This window comes from Misgurnus anguillicaudatus, chromosome 9 (assembly GCF_027580225.2).
Source record: "Misgurnus anguillicaudatus chromosome 9, ASM2758022v2, whole genome shotgun sequence".
NCBI classification, from domain to species: domain Eukaryota; kingdom Metazoa; phylum Chordata; class Actinopteri; order Cypriniformes; family Cobitidae; genus Misgurnus; species Misgurnus anguillicaudatus.
This window is the reverse complement of record NC_073345.2, coordinates 31260301-31280549: the sequence shown is the minus strand read 5'-3', so window position 1 is coordinate 31280549 and position 20249 is coordinate 31260301. Positions and strand designations below refer to the sequence as shown.

Below are 20249 nucleotides of genomic sequence, written 5' to 3'. Positions count from 1 at the left end.
TATAAAAGCAGGCTCCTCTGTATGATTTCGCGAATCGCTCTCGCGGTACTTTAACGTCATCCGGCAGTCGATTCTTGAAGGCGCCGCATGAAGTCGAACAACAAGCCTATTCGCTTCCGGCTGTCTATCCTTACCGTGTTGTGGCTTAAACAGAATAGGTCACGTGACGTCCGGACCTCTGTATATTCTACTTAAATATTTACCGTGTAAATTAAAAAACACTGTAGTATCTAGTAATTTTCTTACAATTTAGGCTCATATAGTACAGACATAAGTACGTATACTAGGTGAAAATGAGTAGTTTAATATTGGTCACGATGAATCAATCAAGTTTTTGTGAGTAGTAGTAGTAAGTGTTTTTTTATGGCTATTAGACCGAATAAAAGTACAGCAGTTGTGTCTGCCAAAAGTCTTTTTTACAGTGGCTAGACGTAAAGGTAAACATCGCCACCTTGTGGATGAAAGCTGCCAATATAAACCAAAATACTAAAAGTGTTACACTAGTTTTGTGCAGGTTTATATTTTATTACTGGATCATATGAATAATAAACGACATTTTAATTTGGCTGACAATAATTACCCAGATAAAATACTGTATAATTTAGGGTTTACTATTATCAGCTGTAGAAAACTTAATTATTATTAACAAAATAATAAATTACTAGATACTACAGTGCTTTTTAATAGTATCTTTTAATTTTAGTACAGTTTACTATAGTGAATGCCACATTTTTGTTTTAATTTAATTTAATTGAATGTCGTTTGATTTAATTTTTTTGTATATTTTATTTTATTTTATTTTATTTTATTTTGTGTTTGCAGTATGCCTCTTTAAAAAATCTAATTATCAGTTCCAAGCTAATGATATCACACAAGCAAGCACGTTATGGCTGAAAATTAGTGTAATACTCGGATATCATTAGCTTCTCCACTTTTTTTGTTGGGAGTTTGTAATAGAGATTTTCTGAGTGCTAGATCTCTTATGTGGCATAAAATGTTGACATCACCGTCCATTCAGTCTCCAATGTGTTTGCAGTATGCCTCTTTTGACAAAAATGTAAACGATCAGTTCCAAGCTAATGATATCACAAAAGCAAGAGCCCATTATGGCTAATATGAGTGTAATATTACTTGGATATCATTAGCTTCACCAGTTTTTGGGAGTTTATAAAAGTGATTTTCTCTGATTTTCTGAGTGCTTGATCTCTTATGTTGGATAAAATGTTGACATCACTGTCCATTCAGTCTCCAATAAGATAAATTGGCTGTTATTATAATGCCAACAAAGCCCACATTTAGATTTTTAATACAGACCAACGTGGATAGAAGCTGCCAAGATAAACCAAGATACTAAAAATGTAACACTAGTTTTGTGCAGGATTAAATTTTATTACTGGATCAAATCAATACTTAGCCTAAATGCGACATTTTAATATGGCTGACATTAATTGCCCAAATAAAAATACTGTATACTTTATGGTTTACTATTATCAGCTGTAGTACACTTAATTATTATTCACACTACTATAGTATGATTTTATTTATAGTAATATAGTTTTATTTTATTTTATTTTATTTTATTATTTATTTTATTTTATTTTATTTTATTTTATTTTATTTTATTTTATTTTATTTTATTATTTATTTTATTTTATTATTTATTTTATTTTATTTTATTTTATTTTATTTTATTTTATTTTATTTTATTTTATTTTTATTATTTATTTTATTTTATTTTATTTTATTTTATTTTATTTTATTTTATTTTATTTTATTTTATTTTATTTTATTTTATTTTATTTTATTTTATTTTATTTTATTTTATTTTATTTTATTTGCAGTATGCATCTTTAAAATAAATCAAATTATCAGTTCCAAGCTAATGACATCACACGAGCAAGAGCCCATTATGGCTGAAAATGAGTGTAATATTACTTCGGATATCATTAGGTTCACCAGGTTTTTGGGAGTTTATAAAAGTGATTTTCTCTGATTTTCTGAGTGCTTGATCTCTTATGTTGGATAAAATGTTGACATCACTGTCCATTCAGTCTCCAATGAGATAAATTGGCTGTTATTATAATGCCAACAAAGCCCACATTTAGATTTTTAATACAGACCAACGTGGATAGAAGCTGCCAAGATAAACCAAAATACTAAAAATGTAACACTAGTTTTGTGCAGGTTTAAATTTTATTACTGGATCAAATGAATAGTAGCCTAAATAAGACATTTTAATATGGCTGACATTAATTGCCCAAATAAAAATACTGTATATTTTATGGTTTACTATTATCAGCTGTAGTACACTTAATTATTATTCACACTACTATAGTATCTATTACTTTTATTTTATTTTATTTTATTTTATTTTATTTTATTTTATTTTATTTTATTTTATTTTATTTTATTTTATTTTATTGTGTTTGCAGTATGCCTCTTTAAAAAAAATCAAATTATCAGTTCCAAGCTAATGATATCACACGAGCAAGAGCCCATTATGGCTGTAAATGAGTGTAATATTACTCGGATATCATTATAGCTTCACCAGTTTTTGGGAGTTTATAAAAGTGATTTTTTGAGTGCTTGATCTCTCATGTGGCATAAAATGTTGACATAACCGTCCATTCAGTCTCCAATGAGATAAATTGGCTGTTATTATAACGCCAACAAAGCCCACATTCAGATTTTTTTATACAGACCAACGTGCAAATGAAGACCCCAGAGGAAAGAAGGGAGTAATCCACAATAATTGCAGCTTATACTGAGAGACTGCTCAATGTTGGTTTGGGTTGAGTGTGTTTCCTAAAACATTATACAATTTCCTGACCGTGGGCTCTTGGCATGCCAAGATGCAATAAAATCAATATGCAGCAGATTTCATAACATTTTCGTTTCTTTATTGCATAAGTGGAGGTGTAATATTTGATATAAACAAAACACTTCTACTCTCCGAGCATTTGTGTTCAAAATAATAAAAAGACTCATACAGGCTTTGAACAACATCAGGGTGAGTATCTTCATTTTTGGGTGAACTATCCTTTTAAATTATAAACAGTTTTAAATTTTAAAATAGTATAGTAGGCAGTATGTATATAGACATGCAATATATTGTATCTTTATAACAATGACAGGTTGTCGAGAAGACATGTTTGTTCTGCTTAGCATGATTCAAACTTTCAACCATAGGATTAGAGATGAGATTATGTGACTGAAAGCGTGGAGGCTTTTTGTGTTTTCTTCCACCAAAACGCAGATCTGATCTGCTTTCTGCACTGAGACGACCCATAGTAATACAGCAGAGGATCCAGAAAAACGCTTGAGCTCCCCAAACACAGAGTTAACAGGTAAGCCGCATATGATGCGTTTCCCTCCCCGCTGCCGCTTCCTGTGGCCAGAAGAACACAGTGGTACAGCAGAATAGCATTGGCTGGTGCAAAGCAAATCACAAACTCTATGAGCACGGCGATAGTCATAATCACGGCTCTTCTTCGTTTCTCTGAGATTGATGATGATGTTGCAAAGTGACCAGATTTGGCACTGAGTGCATATATAATAGTAGAGTAACACACCAAAGTGATGACCAGCGGCAGGAAAAAGTAAAGACAGGACAGAACGGAGAACAGATATGCATTCTGCTGCTGTGCAGGTTCGTTTTGGGGAGTAACATCATGGCAGGTGATGCCCACTTTCTTAAACTTGAATGTCTGCCTAATGGAGAGAAGTGGGAACGTGCCAGCAATTGCCAGCAACCAGACCAGCATACAAATGTAAGCAGAACCCCTCGTTGTCCGCCAGGTCAAAGAGGCCATAGGGAAAACCACAGCCACCAGTCTGTCCACACTCATGCACATCATAAGCAGTATGGAGCAGTACATGTAGCAGTGGAAAGCAGCGGTTACCACGCGACACGCCACCTCACCAAACACCCAATCAGATCCGTTCAGATGGTAGTGGATCTTCAGAGGAAGCAGCAGGGTAAAGAGCAGATCCACACACGCCAGGTTTGACATGTAGATCACAGCCGGTTTCTTTTCTTTAATCTTACAGGTGAACGTCACCAGGGCCAACGCGTTTAGGGGCAAACTAACTAAGAGGAAGATGTAGAAAGAGGGCATGGCACGTGTGAGTAGCAGGCCTTTAAGGAATTGCACAGCATTGTCTGAGATTGTTTTCTCCCCCACAGGTGATTTAGTCTCGTTGAATTTTACTGCATTCAGATCAGTGGTGTTACACAGATGTGCAGTGCTGTTCACTGTCAACAAACAACAACAAAATATCAGTAAAAGCTCTACAACACAAAGCCATCAAATAGCTTCAGACTTACATTGAAAGTCATTTTGATTAATTTAATAGTGTTTTAAGGATTACCTTTTTTTTTGCCTAAATCTTAATTGATTTAAATTTATGTAAGCAATAAGGTGCTCGAGGCAAGTGCATATCGTGAATAAGTAACTCCGCTTCGCGTCGTGCCTTACAACGCCCTTTAGCCGTTACTTATGCACGATACTTGCCTCAAGTACCTTATTGCTTTTATAAAACGGTTACCACACAATATTAAAGTAAAAAAAGCATATTAGTGCAACTTTCATGAAGTAAAAGCATTCCTTCCGCTAGAAAAAAGTAGTCCCTGACCGTGAACAACAAAGTTCAAATGTGTAATATGCATGAAAGCTCAAATAAAACAACAAACCGTTCTCAAACTGATAAGTGTGTTTGCCATGGGCACAGTGATAAATAACACCGTTGGGTGAAACGGTCATAGCCGTGTTTTATCGGGAATCAAGGATTGGAACTAACCGTTTTATTAAAAATGGTACATTACAATTAAAAGTCAGATGTTTCAGCCTTATCAAGAATTAAAGAAGATTTCATCTTTGCCTGGTCAGTGAATGCTAAATTTCTCATAAAAGATTAGATAAATAATATATTCAGTCAAAATCATATAATGTCAATACCGAAACACATCACTGAACAATAAGAGTCACAAACATCATCAATGGAGGCTCAGTCACACCCACAGTACTACAGTATATATCCATAACAGATACGAACAGTGAACAAAATAAACAACATATACTTAACAGCAAAACTGCATTGTGGGGATGACACATATAACAGCGATACAAAGATATTTAATAATAATCGAAATATTAAAACACATCCGTGAGCAATTAAATTCACAGCTCTTAAAATCATAAGATGTACTTACTGCTCTTTCCAGTGCATGTATGCACAACTATCATTAAAAGCAAGATAGTTTTCAACTCCATGAGTGACCTAGAGAAAGTATTTAACAAAAACATCTTCAAATCATGAAACTACAGAGTCTTCACACAGACACACACACAGAGTGAATGTTTTAGTCTGTATTCAGTCTGATCTGGGTTAATATAACAGTGTTAATGTGACGTTACGCAACGTTTTAGCCTCATTGAACCCATTTAGCTGCTATTATAAAAACCACAGATACAGGACCACAAGAAAGTGTGAAATATACATTTTTTATGTTAGTCTAAACAGAGGCTTTTCTCCAAATGAAGTTATCTTAACTTCTTACACTCTAAGTCTACTTTGGGGATTTCCGCCTGGATTTGGCCTACCCAATTTCAAAAGCTTCCTCCCATACCCACATGCAGAGGTGGACATACAAAAGTTTGGTATCATTTTACAGGCAACCCTTTGAAATTACATAAAACACTGTTGAAAGTGCTAAACAGGGTTGTATGTGTTGTCAGTCCTCTAATAAACACAAAAATATTTTTTTTTCTAAAGTCTTTAAAAGTGTATAACTCTGGCCCTGAGTGGTAACGAAACCTGCAGACAGTTTTGTTTGATTCCAGCAATTGTCAGCTTACATAGGAATTTTTTTTTTCTCTATCATAATCTATGCAAAAGTTATTCTATTCTAACTTAAGGTAGGAATAATATCCTTTTAGTATTCAATTTCTTCCTAAAAATATTTAAAGTGTCCCCATAACCACAAACACTGGAATAAATGCAATATTTATAGACTGTTTCAGCAGTAACAACATAAACAAGCGGCTGTTGCGGTCCGCACTTAACTTCCGGTAAACTCTGCTAACAATAAATAACAAGAAAATACTTTAAACGTAGTTTATTTATATAACAAGCAAAAAAACAACACATTGATTACCTAGGAAACCAAAACATTTGTATTTTCGACGAGGCTTTTGTTCAAGAGATCAGTTTAGCAACTAGTCAGACCATTAAAAAAAACAAAACCGGAAGCAAAGTTTGGATCCAGACGTGTATCACGTGCGTCCGATGAAACCGTCTATATCATTTTACAGAAAACCCATTGAAGTTACATAAAAAGCTGCTGTTTGTGACAAATATTGTTATTTATGTTGTTTTTTATACGATGAAACACCAAATTGTCTTTTTTTATGTTGTAAACACTGTCTTTGAAAGTGGATAAATCTGGTTCTGTGTGCTCTAGCAGACAGTAAGAATGATCCCAAAAAAAGAATGATCTCTTTAGCATGTCGAATTCAAAAGTTATTCTTATTTTATTGAAGGGTGTGAAAATAAATGTTTCATATAAAATACTTTTTTTTTTGTTTGTTTTGCACATATAATAAATAGCAAGGGATTATTCATGCACACAACCAAAGAAAATGCTGTGAATGGACTCATTTTTTACCTAAGATAAAAGATATATATGTTATAGAAATAACAATGAGAGTGAGAGCTTTCATTTGATATAAGACTTGCCCATGTTTGTCATTGAGAAATATGAAATATGTGAATATTAAATGATATAAACAAATAAAGTTATTAAGTGTAAATAACATTCTTACAGTAAAATATATGTCAAAGTGATGCATATCTGCAGATGATAGAGATTCTAAGCTTTCAAACAATATCTCATATGTGGTATTGGGTCCATGACAGACCATTGAAAATTAAAGGAATATTTTATATTAAGTCATAATAATTAATTTTGGACCCAGGACATGATGCTGAACTGGTAAAGTGAGTCATCATGGCTACAATCTAACGTACGTCTAACGTACGAGGGTTTAAACAGTATGTTCTACATAATACGTAGGGTGTAGTATACTGGAAATACTGTACTAGATCCACCAGTTGCTCCCTTGTTCATTGTGAGTCCGTATACTGTATAGTAGGCCTATATCATGAGTTTGAACACTGGTAAGGACAGTGGATCTACACATTAGGACAGTATAATTACTTATTTTCCACTTACATGACATTAAATCTTGATTTGAAACATCATAATTGTACTTACCAAAAACAACAACTTTTAGAGATGATATGTTTTTAACATTATTCTTTAATGTTGCTTATAGTAGTCCAACAACAATTACATTTTGAAATATATGTGTTATGTTAAATAAACGTTAAATATTATTTGGTTTACACAATTTGAACGTTTCTGACATTCTGCATAATAACTAAACATGCTTGATATTTTATAGACCTTGTTTTACAGGGTACACACACACACACAGTATAATAACAATTGCTGTGTTTTTCTGCTTTAACTCTTAGATGCTTGTGTTAGCATGAAGCCAGAAATGAGGATTACATGTAGACTATAGCATAAATTAAGTACATCTACTTATGCACTTCACACATTAACATGATTCTGTTTGTATTCCCACCTCAGTAGTGTTTGATAACTTTGTATCTCTTTTTGTTTTCTTCCTCCTCAACACAGATCTGATCTGCTGTCTGCACTGAGACGACCCATAATAATACAGCAGAGGATCCAGAAAAACACTTGAGCTCCCTGCACACACAGCTAACATGTAAGCCATATATGATGCATTTCCCTCTCCTCTGGTGCCTCCTGTGACCAAAACAACACAGTGATACAACAAGATTGCATTGGTTGCTGCAAAGCAAACCACAAACTCTAGCATTGTGGCAATAGTCATAATCACGGCTCTTCTTCGTTGATTTGAGGATGATGATGATGATGATGTTGCTAAGCGACCAGATTTGACACTGAGTGCATATATAATACTAGAGTAACACACCAAAGTGATGACCAGCGGCAGGAAAAAGTAAAGACAGGACAGAACGGAGAACAGGATCATGTACGTCTGATCAGCTGGATCGTTGTGGCGCAATGCATCGTGGCAGGTGATGCCCAAATCCTTGATGTTTAATGTTTGTGTTATTAGGAGAAGTGGCACTGTGCCAATAAGTGCCAGCATCCAGGCCAGCGCACACACATACACAGAATTCCTCGTTGTCCTCCAGGTCAGAGAAACGATGGGGAAAACCACAGCCAGCAGTCTATCCACACTCATGCACATCATCAGCAGTATGGAGCAGTACATGTAGCAGTAGAAAGCAGCGCTTAGCACACGACACGCCACCTCACCAAACACCCAATCAGATCCATTCAGATGGTAGTGGATCTTCAGAGGAAGCAGCAGGGTGAAGAGCAGATCCACACATGCCAGGTTTGACATGTAGATCACAGCCGGTTTCTTTTCTTTAATCTTACAGGTGAACGTCACCAGGGCCAATGCATTTAGAGGCAAACTAATGAGGAAGAGGAGGATGTAGAAAGAGGGCATGACACGTGTGACCAGCACGCTTTTGAGGAAGAGCACAGCATCCTTTGAGATGGAGAATGTCTTCAAGTTCTGGGTAGTTTTGTTGAGCGCTTTAATTTTAATGAGAGAATTTTTTGTTTTGGAATTCTTTTTAGAATAGAGATTTTTCTTTTTCTTGTTGCGAGACTTTTTATCTGTAAATAAACAACAGTATGACATTAGTAAAATTTCCCGGTTTCCCAGACAAGGCTTAACGCTAGTCCTAGACTAAAACACATGCTTGAAGATAACTTTGACTCAAGATGCACACCAGTAACATCTTTTCTAAGACTTGTTTATAAAAGATGCTTAAACATCTAAATTTATCGAAGGCCTAGTCCTGGTTTTACCTATGCCTTGTCTGTGAAACCAGGCCATGATCTTTTATTAAGTAAATGTCAAAGTTTTCAGCAATTTCATTATGTTGCACACATACACAGCTCCCTATGGGGACGTGGAGCAAAAATTAAATAAAGTTTAGTTTCGCGTGCGCACGTGAAACTATTGCCTGCGCGTGTGAAGATTTTTTTTTTTAAGTTTAGTTTCATGTGCTCATGTGAAACTTTCATGTGCTCATGCGAAACCTTCATGTGCAGAATTTTTTAAAAAGTTTAGTTTCTCGTGCTCACGTGAAACTTTCGCGTGCTCACGTGAAACTTTCGCGTGCGCACGTGAAAGTTTTATGTGAGCATGCGATAGTTTCATGTGAGAACGCGATAGTTTATTTAAACTAAACTTTATTTAATTTTTGCTCCATGTCCCCTTTGGGGCTCTGTACCTTAGGGGCTTGGTAATACATGAATGAATTATATAGACTAGTTTTATGTTAATTTTACATTAACATTTTAATCAGTGTGTAGATTGACAATTAATGCTAATTTCTGGGTCTTTTGTGTATGAACAGATTGGGATATGACTTCAGAGTGGAAGCATAGATGTTCCCTTTCAGTCGGTCACTACGACGTCACGTCGTGACCGACGAATTGGGAACCGCTTCGCGGGTGACCTATCTACTTCGAGAACTATAAGAAACGCCAATGAACTTGGCATGCAGGTATTTGCATAATGCCGGCGCCGCCCCGCCAGGTGCGTATATAAGGCGCAGGTGCATAATACCAAATCAGCTTTATTGCTTCGAAGCCGGCAAACATCTGCTCACGAGAAGCTGTTGAAACTGATCTTTGTAGATCTCTGTTCTTTTGGAGGAAAAGGAAAAAATCTCAGATTGCTGAAGTTGGTTGGGCAAAGACACCTCAGCGGAGGCTCGCAGTGTTTTCTCCACCCTTTCTCTCTCTCTCTCTCTCTGTCTCTTTAATTTAGGACTTGAGTTCGAGTGAGTGCGTTGCCTCTCCCTGTGTGTTTCACCAGCTCGCACAAAAGAGTGATTTCCCTAAAAGAGCAGCACGTTTGAGCTTTGTGTCTTTTTTGTGTCGGGTTCGTCTTTTTAAAGATGGAATTCCGTCCGTGCTCCGTTGCTGGATGCGGTGTGTTCATCGCTCCCCGGGATGGCCATGAGCGTTGTCTTTCGTGTCTGGGGCTCCAGCACGCAGAGGCAGCGTTGCGTGATAGTTCATACTCCGTCTGCGAGGGTATGACTATGACGGATTTGCGAAGACGGGTGTCGTTCCTCCGGCAACGGCCCCCGCCTTCCAAGTCTGGTGCTGCTAGGGGTGCAGTTACCAGACTTGCGAAGGATGATCTCCGTATAACGGTGCTGGGTCGGTCGTCCAGTAGCTCCCAGCGCCCTGATCCGTTGCCAGCGGAGGTGCCGATGGAGACCAGCGGCCCGCGTTCTACTGTGTCCTCGCGCTCTGTCGAGCCTCCACCGGAGACGTTGTCCACCGTAACGTCGGAGGGGGGGTTGTCACCCTCGGAGGTCGATCCAGATTCGCTCCCGCCTTTGAGTAGGGTTGCGGGTCCTGCGTTCGATCCCGAGATGGCAGCCATGCTCGCTCGGGCGGCGGCGGCGGTCGGCTTGGAGTGGACTGAACCTCCCCCACCCGAACCGTGCCGCCTCGATGATTGGTACTTTGGGGGTGCTTGGGCTGCCCAGTCCTCACCCCCCATGCCCTTCGTCCAGGAGGTGCATGAGGAGTTTACGCAGTCGTGGAAAACCCTGTTTTCCGCCCGGAACCGGCCGTTTCAGCCTTCTCCTCTCACTTCTCTCGAGGGTGGAGATGCCAGGGGGTATACTGGTATCCCGTCAGTGGAGCGGGCGGTCGCGATGCAGTTGTGTCCGGCCCGTGTCGCTTCCTCCTGGCGGGACCAGCCTACTCTCCCCTCACGCACTTGTAAGCATTCGTCCGCTCTAACCGGCGCTGCTTACAAAGCCTGTGGGCAATGGCATTGCTGCAGGTTCACCAGGCTAAGGCTCTGAGGGATCTGCACGTGGGAGGTCACGACTCGGCGGAGTTTTTCGAACTCCGTGCGGCTACTGATCTGGCGCTTCGTGCGACCAAGGTCACCGCACGTGCCATTGGTTGTGCGTTGTCTACCCTGGTAGTTCAGGAACGACATCTCTGGCTGTGCCTGGCGACATGAAGGACGCTGATAAAACCCGGCTCTTGAATGCTCCGGTTTCCCAGGCCAACCTGTTTGGCGAGACGGTCAATGAGTTTGCCCAGCAATTTTCTGCGGCCAGAAGCAGACTGAGGCCATCGCTCAGATCATGCCACGTCGGAAGCGTCCTGCACCTGCCCCATCCACGTCGGCGCCTCAGCCTGCTCATCGCCGAGGGCGTCCTGCGGCGGCCGCCTCCGTTCCTCCCCGGGGCTCTTCTAAGAAGCGCGGAAACCGGTCGTCAGCAGTCCGCCCCGCCCGCTGGAAAAAGGAATTCGAAGCGGCCCTGAGACGGGCGACCTAGAGATGGAGGGGATTGCTCTTCGGGAGATGGTGAAGGCACCACTCCCCCACCGGAGGAGAGCCGGTTGGGGAGTCCTTTGTTTCATTTTTCTGTTCCGCCGATTTTTCAGTCGGCACCCACACAGACGCAGAAAGAGCGAATTCCACTTTCATCTCTAGGTCTTCAGATGAGCGCCGGAGACACGAGCAGGCTCATAACCCCCCCTCGTTCTCCGACTCATCAGAGGAGTACGAGAGCAACGCACGGGCTCATAACCCCTCCGCGCTCTCCAACTTCTCAGGGGATAGGAGACAGTCATGGGCTCATAACCCATCGTCTTCCTCCTCCTTCGCCAGAGGGTGCATCGAGTAGTGTGAGGTGTCTTCAGCAGAGCCTCCCTTACTCACACACCCAGCAACGGACTCAGGTGAGTGTTATCACACACAACACTGCTGTCGGTGCGGCCAATACGCACACACGTTGCGCCCGCCGCGGGTACACCGATCGTGCCTTTAGTCCCTCTCGCACGGTATCTGGGGTGTGGGAACAGCTTCCCAGCCCGTCGCGTTGGCTTTTACGCACGATTCGTCTCGGCTATGCGATACAATTTGCCCGGCGTCCTCCCAAATTCTCCGGCGTCCGTTTCACTGTGGTGAGAGCTGCCGATGCGCACGTCCATCGTGCGGAGATCGCTGTCTTATTGGCGAAGGACGCGATCGAGCCGGTCCCTCTAGCCGAGATGAGGTCGGGGTTTTACAGCCCTTACTTTATTGTACCCAAGAAAAGCGGCGGCTTGCGACCGATCCTGGACCTGTGTACGCTGAACCGTGCACTTTACAAAATGCCGTTAAGAATGCTGACGCCCAAACGCATATTTCCATGCATTCGTCCAAACGATTGGTTCGCATCTATCGACCTGAAGGACGCTTACTTCTACGTATCGGTTCTCCCCCGACACAGGCCGTTTCTCCGCTTTGCGTTCGAGGGGCGAGCATACCAGTACAAAGTCCTCCCATTCGGGCTCTCTCTGTCGCCCCGTGTATTCACCAAAGTAGTGGAGGGGGCTTTAAAACCCCTGAGAGAGAAAGGTGTGCGCATTCTCGCGTATCTGGACGATTGGCTAATAATAGCTCAAACACGTCAAACGCTGTGCGATCACAGAGATTTAACTTTAAAACACCTCGCTCGTTTGGGTCTTCGGGTCAACTGGGAAAAGAGCAAGCTTTGCCACGTGCAGAGAATCTCTTTTCTCGGTATGGAACTGGACTCGATCTATTTGACAGCTCGTCTGACAGAAGCACGTGTACAGTCGATTCTGACTTGCCTGAATACATTCAAGAGCAAGAGCACGGTCCCGTTGAAACAATTTCAGAAGCTTCTGGGGCATATGGCAGCAGCCGCAGCTGTAACTCCGCTCGGACTGCTTCATATGCGACCGCTTCAGCATTGGCTTCACGATCGAGTCCCGAGGAGAGCGTGGCTGCGCGGCATTCATCGTGTTATCATTACACCTGCGTGTCGTCGCACTTTCACTCTGTGGTTAGACCGTGCGTTTCTCCGAGCCGGTGTGCCTCTGAGTCAGGTCTCCAGGCACAGATGCTTCAAACACGGGGTGGGGGGCCACGTAGGATGGGCTTGCGGCTTCGGGGGTCTGGACGACACCCCAGCTGCATTGGCACATAAACTGCCGGGAAATGTGGGCTGTATATCTTGCGCTCGTCCATTTCAGCAACGAGTTACGGAGCAAAGATGTATTAGTTTGCACAGACAACACTGCGACCGTGGCGTACATCAATAGTCAAGGCGGTTTACGCTCGCGTCACCTGTCGCATCTCGCCCGTCACCTCCTCACTTGGAGTCAGAAGAATTTGAGGTCTCTTCGTGCCATTTACATTCCGGGCATGCTCAAAGTAGAGGCGGATGCGCTCTCTCGGGCTGCGCGTCACGGCGAATGGTGACTCCACCCCATTGCGGTTCAGCAGAGTTGGAGACGTTTCGGCAAAGCGCAGATAGATCTGTTTGCTTCCCCAGAGACAACCCATTGTCGCCTGTTCTATTCACTAGCCGACGACTCGCTCGACGTGGATGCATTGGCACACAGCTGGCCGCGAAACATGTGCAAATACGCGTTCCCTCGGGTGAGCCTCATTGCGCAAACCTTATGCAAAATCCGGGAGGACGAGGAGAGCGTGCTGTTGGTGGCACCGTACTGGACAACCAGGAGTTGGTTTCCAGAACTCTCTCTCCTCGCGACAGCCCCTCCTTGGAAGATTCCCCTGAGGAAGGACCTTCTTTCTCAACAAGAGGGCACATTATGGCACCCGCGCCCCGACCTGTGGAACCTCCATGTCGGGGCACGGAGGATGTGAGTGATTTACCGCAAGAGGTATCTAGCACTATTGCTGCTGCGCGAGCGCCGTCTACGAGACAGGCTTACGTGCTTAAATGGAACCTGTTTGTCGACTGGTGTTCTTCCCAAAGTGAAAACCCCCGAGAATGCCCGATTAGTGTTGTGCTTTTGTATCTCCAGCATCGTTTGGAGAATAGGCTGTCACCATCCACTATTAAGGTCGATATCGCTGCGATATCAGCTCACCATTCACTCGTAAACGGTAGGATAGTGAGTCAGCACGACCTGGTAATTAGATTTTCAGAGGCGCTCGAAGACTGAATCCTTCGCGTCCTCCCTCTATTCCTCCTTGGGACCTGTCCTTGGTGCTGAAATCACTCCAGGAAGCCCCATTTGAGCCTCTGCATAGTGTGAGTGTTAAATTTCTTACTATGAAAACATTAACTCTCCTTGCTTTGGTTTCTGTTAAGAGAATAGGGGATATTCATGCATTTTCGGTCGATGATTCGTGCCTTCAGTTCGGGCCGGCTGCATCCAGCGTAACACTGAGACCCCGGCTTTGTGCCCAAAGGTCCCACCACTCCTTTCAGAGATCAAGTGGTGAACCTGCAAGCGCTGCCTTTGGAGGAGGCAGACCCAGCCATGGCTTTGTTATGCCCTGTCCGTGCACTACGTGTGTATATAGACAGGACGCAAAGTTTTAGGACCTCAGATCAGCTCTTTGTTTGTTACGGTGGTCAGCAGAAAGGAAAAGCTGTCACCAAGCAGAGGATGTCCCATTGGATTGTGGATACTATAGCCCTTGCATATCAAAAGCAGAATGTGCCTTGTCTATTTAATTTACGTGCTCACTCTACACGCAGTGTGGCATCATCTTGGGAACTGGCTCGCGGTTCCTCGCTAACAGATATTTGTAGAGCTGCAGGCTGGGCGACACCTAATACGTTCACAAGATTTTATAGTGTTCGTGTCGAACCGGTTTCCACTCGGGTTCTTTCTACTAACTAGTTAAGAATGCCGAGGGTCGGCTCGTGTGTCAGCTTGGAGCCTCTATTTTGGTGCTGTACATTTGCACCACTATGGAAGGCCATCGGGGCAAAAACATCACAAAAAACGTTTTTGCCTCTCCTCCACCGCCCTGATAGCTGGTGTTTTGCGGAGCATCCGCTGTCAACCTATCACTGTTGTATTCTCTGTAAACCTGTGTAGGCTAGGCGTCCACATTTGTCCCCTACGTGGGGTTCATTTGTGTGTATAGTCCGTGGGGTTCTAATCCTCCACGTTTTTCCTTAGCAGAGCCTGCTCTTCATCTCTTGACATACCATGTATTGTTCAGAAACTTCTTGAGCAACCTGTCGGTTTTTTCATATATTTATGTCATCCATTTAACCTTCTTAGGGGATGGCTTCCGCAGTGTTCTAACTCCGCTCAGTTTAGACGCTTCCCCCAGTTCGCTGCTTCACTATCGTGGGTTAAGGAACAGGTAGTGACCGGCCTTCTGCATTTGCCTTAGGTTCCGCCCCTTTATGTGGAGGGCGGAGGGCTTTTGCAGGCACTGGAAGGGTTCAGCTGCAGTGGCGTTTTGGTAGGGATTCCCAATTCATCGGTCACGACGTGACGTCGTAGTGACCGACTGAAAGGGAACGTCTCGGTTACGTATGTAACCCTCGTTCCCTGAAGGAAGGGAACGGAGACGTCACGTCCCGTCACCACAGTTTGCTGTTCCATTGCTGTTTCAGGCCGGGCACTGTTGCTCGGCTTCTCAGCAATAATATAGCTGATTTGGTATTATGCACCTGCGCCTTATATACGCACATGGCGGGGCGGCGCCGGCATTATGCAAATACCTGCATGCCAAGTTCATTGGCGTTTCTTATAGTTCTCGAAGTAGATAGGTCACCCGCGGAGCGGCTCCGAATTCGTCGGTCACGACGCGACGTCTCCGTTCCCTTCCTTCAGGGAACGAGGGTTACATAAGTAAGTAACCGAGACGTTTTGTATGAAAAAATGCATGTTACTTCTTGCATGAGTTCAGTTACCTTTGTGCTTGGGGGACCTCTGGTCTGTTTGCTCCTCACTCAATGTATTAGCAGAAAAACTGCCTAAAGAGCCTTTAAATAAACAGCAAATCACAGTGAAAGTTTACACAACTGTACGAGAGAAAGACAATGAGGACACAATATGTATTAGATGACTTCAAATGGAGACATAAAGCTAAAATAACCCCTGCTTAAAATGTATTGCTAAAATACTTCATATAGTGATGTAGAACAATGGCCAGTAATTTATATAAAAAGTATAGAAACATATAAGATATGTTTAATATCTGGAATAACAATTTATGAGCAGTTTTTATGAGAAGAATGGTGATAAATAAATAGTCAGCATCAGTACTCTTATGACACTATCAAACATTTAAATACCAATTATTTGGCTATTATTTTGTACACTGCATACATATTTGTGTTCTAGACCTGTAGCCTACTTGTTTTGTTCCCACACAAAGCCATAGACAGTATTGTACAAGTCATGTAAACTAATTTAGCCACTGAGTGTGTCTATTACAATTATTACTATTGGTGTATATATAAGTACAGTTACCTATTTCTGGATAGGGGGAACAATCTTGGGACGCCTGGTCTGAAGCATTTTTAGCAACTATCTGCTCATCACTCCATTTCCTACCACCAAAAGTTCCTAGAAAGAAAATTTTCAGTAAAAAAACTACACTCTAAAAAATGATGTGTTGGATTTACTTAAAATATATATGCACCATTTTTGCATTACACTTTTTAAGTATTCACAACTTTGATAGTTTTACTTAAAATGTACAAGAAAACCTGTGTTTTTTGTACTTAAAATTTTAAGTAAAGACTGTTGATGAACCCAAATATTTAAGTTCATATAACACATATTTTCTTGTTTATTTTAAGTAAAATTATTCCAAGTTGGGATTACTTAAAAAGTGTGATGCAAAAATGGTGCATATATATTTTAAGTAAATCCAACTCATAATTTTTTTAGAGTGAAGTTTGAGTAATTTAGTATACCCAATTCAGCTAACCTGCATGTTTTGGACTGTGGGAGTGTACACAGAAAGGTCTCCTGAACAAAGTCTTTGTCTAACTTAGCTCTTGCTTGAATCAGAGACCTTTTTGCTGTGAGGAAACAATGATGCGCGCTAACCCACTGTGTTGCCCTCTACACTGAGCACACACTTCTCAATCATGGTAACAATGAACAAACATAATTTTTTTCAAAATAACTCTAAATACAACATATAACTAACATTAACAACATATCAACATAAATAAAGCATGCAAACATTAAAACAGTCATCTTTTTTAGTAAATATTAACCAAAGAAGTGAACATGTCGCAATGCATGCTGGGAACTATTCAGACCATTGTTTTTTTTAATTGCTTGTTCAGATTACTCAGTTTGGCAAGTTGGGTGAACGAATTGGAAAAAAACTTAAAACTCCAGTCAACAAATTATATTTGTTAGCAGGATGATTATGCTTATTTCATTCAGTAAACACAAATTAATGAATTGATGCCCTTTAACAAGAAAAACTTTGTTTTTTGTTAAAAGAACATTTTGAAGTTGGATTTTTTACAGAGCATGTGCTTCACAAAATGGCTACGACAGATGTCATAATTTTTGTCTGGAAAGGCATCAAATCACGTGGTTCTATAGTTACTTAAAATGTTATGCTAGATTTACTTAATTTTGATGCAATTGTTATAGTTGTCAGCATTACTTATGTTTTTTCATTTTATTTTTGCATACATTTAAGTTCACCTGGTAACTTAAATTTTTGTGTTACACATACTTAATATGTTAAGTAGAGGTTGAAAAGTTATAAATACTAAGTTTTTCGTGTTTAATCTAATTACTTTAATAAGTTGTGGTTGTTCAGCCATCGAATCGTTTTTTAGAGTGTACCAAAAAAGGCTATAAGGCGACTATTTGTTATAGAAGAACTTCAAATGAAGTTTTAAAACCAAACATATCATGCCATAAAGGGTTATTGATTTACTGTAACTTATTAGGACCCTAAGCAACAGGTAATCTATGATCACATAATTAGGGGAGAGCGGGGTATGTTGTCACACTTTTCACACTGTCTAACATTTACTGAGCACCATACATCAAAATGGTATAAATCTCATACCAAATGAAAGAAGGAAGTCTTGGGCACATATGTTGTATTCATAACATCTTTATATCTTATCTCATTACAGAGTTGTAGACTGTTGAATAGTGACTGTGCACTTGTGACAATTTGCCCCATCGGAGGGTAAGTTGTCACACTAGGGCGGGTAAGTTGTCACACTAGATTATCTAAAAATAAGAACACAACTACTTAATTGTGAATATTGATTTTAATTTTTAAACTCAAACCAAACTGGAAATATAAACATCCGTGCCTGGAGAATCTGGAAAAACAATTATTTCAATCCAAATAATGCACATTTCAATTAAGTGGCAAGACCACTTTACTTTGAACTTTGGTTCAAATGTTCTATGGCTTTCACATAAAACCAGATAACTGAATGGAACGCTGCAGATAACTTGCTTAACTTAACATGTTTAACCTCTGAACAAAACAGATGCCCTGTATGACTAATAGGACTCATCTCCAGAATCACAATTCTGACACACATAAATTGCCTGGCCTGAGGTGCAAGCATCATGGGCCCAATTGTTGCATTTTACACATTTTACCCAGGTCTCCTTTGGACGACTCTTTGAAAATGGCTCTACACAGACGAGGCAGAAGCACTCTTCATCATCTGATGATGACTCTTGCATGATTTTTCTTCTTTTAGCTGCCTTGTTTTTCATAGGTCCAGATTTCTGCTTCCCTTTCTTTTGAAACAGCTTTTTGCTAGATTGAGGCTTATTCTTTTCTATATCATGTTTTCTGAGCATGTTCGATGTGTTTGTTTGTACAGGGGCAAGTTGTCAGATGTGACGACTTGCCCCAAAGTCATTGAGACAACTTGCCCCATACTTACTTGTGTGCTAATGTTGTCTAAATCTCAAGTTTAGCTCATCATATCACTTTAGCTAAAGTATCAAAAGACACTTTACGGTCTCCTCTATTTTGTGCAAAATAATCATTTTAAACATTCACACCTAACAAAGTTGTATTGCATAAAATGTAAAGTGATTTTTTTTTACTTTTTAAGCAGAAAAATAAGAAAATTGTGCTAACCTCACATTACAGTGATCTTGACCACATGTGAACAGGAAGTTGACTATAGAAGAAGAAGTCACATAAAGTGGCTATTTGATTTTTGAGATAGAGCCTCTAGTGTTGGAGTTATTAACAGTGTGACAACTTACCCGTGTGACAACTTACCCCGCTCTCCCCTACTCAAAATTACCCCAAAAATGTAATATTAATAGCATATAATTGGAAAAACATGAAAAATACAAAATCAATAATGTTTTTTGTGACCCAACATTAGTGCAGGCCCCAATGTGTGGCACACCTTTTGATCGCCTCTTTGCTGTCTCTTTGTTATTTTTTTTGAATGCAACACCATTTTCATCAGAGTAGACTGGCCCACCCTGATATGGAGGAGAAACATTGAGCACGGACTCCTCAAAATCTGGGATATCATCTGGACTGATATCTAAAACAAATATATGAACACACAAAATAACATTAGTGAATAGTCTTATATTGTTAAAAGCATTATTATATGGTTGGTAAATTTACAGTATGGACAGTTGTTATAACATTATTACAGACACTTTAGTAACTTCTTAGCTTTCCCTCAAGAGATTTACCCAATGCAGGTGAAGACAAAACTTCAATCTTGTCAGTAACAGGTGTTATTTCAACAGCCAAACTTAAATCAACACGACCTATATCCAAACATATACTCAACATTAGTAAATCCTCTCAGGACACGATCAAACATACAAAAGCATATGCATATAGACTTACACTTGGGTCAATGACAAAACAAGCTCTTAAAAAAGTATTTTAAGAAATCTTTTAAAAATGGATGTGATGCATATTTTTGAGCCAGAAACAATGTGTTTAAATTTTTTTGTTTGTTAATTGAACAACATTTCAGTACATTTTTGATATCACCATTCAAAAAAGTCAGGTGGTACAACCAATCACAATCTATTTGCCAGTTTTAATGCGTTCCTTGTGTCATATACTGATAGTGGCATTTAAAATTACAATCCTGAAAATACTGTAGTATATTTGTCATAAAACTAGCATTTAAAACTATACATTTGAAAATAGAACTAAAAAAATTATAAAAATTATAAACAACCTTATCAGATACATTATTTGCTTATTAAAATAGTTTAGCTTCATGTCTCTTGTTGCTTAGGGGCATTCATAGCAGTTACACCTTTTGACTTTCTGATACAGGCCAAAAGTTTGGACACATTTAACTAAATGTTAACTATGATCCTTAAAATC

At 40.4% G+C, this 20249-nt stretch overlaps 2 protein-coding genes and 1 long non-coding RNA gene across 3 annotated transcripts; all 3 read right to left on the bottom strand.

Moving 5' to 3' along the window:
- Nucleotides 1-2904: 2904 nt before the first annotated feature.
- Nucleotides 2905-4332, bottom strand: LOC129424492 (proteinase-activated receptor 1-like). The gene has a single exon (XM_055181179.2). It carries the CDS (start codon nt 4116-4118, stop codon nt 3204-3206), a length of 915 nt encoding a protein of 304 aa, XP_055037154.2. The 5' UTR covers nt 4119-4332; the 3' UTR covers nt 2905-3203.
- A 3012-nt stretch (nt 4333-7344) lies between these two features.
- LOC129423355 (proteinase-activated receptor 1-like) lies at nt 7345-10544 on the bottom strand. Its single transcript, XM_055179594.2, has 2 exons — nt 10355-10544; nt 7345-8752 (listed from the first exon to the last, which is right to left on the bottom strand). Exons 1-2 carry the CDS (start codon nt 10542-10544, stop codon nt 7626-7628), a joined length of 1317 nt encoding a protein of 438 aa, XP_055035569.2. The 3' UTR covers nt 7345-7625.
- Nucleotides 10545-15824: 5280 nt separating this feature from the next.
- Nucleotides 15825-19430, bottom strand: LOC141366242 (uncharacterized). Its single transcript, XR_012371345.1, has 3 exons — nt 19294-19430; nt 16391-16486; nt 15825-15900 (listed from the first exon to the last, which is right to left on the bottom strand). It is a non-coding gene; the product is annotated as an uncharacterized lncRNA (long non-coding RNA).
- Between the last annotated feature and the right edge of the window lie 819 nt (nt 19431-20249).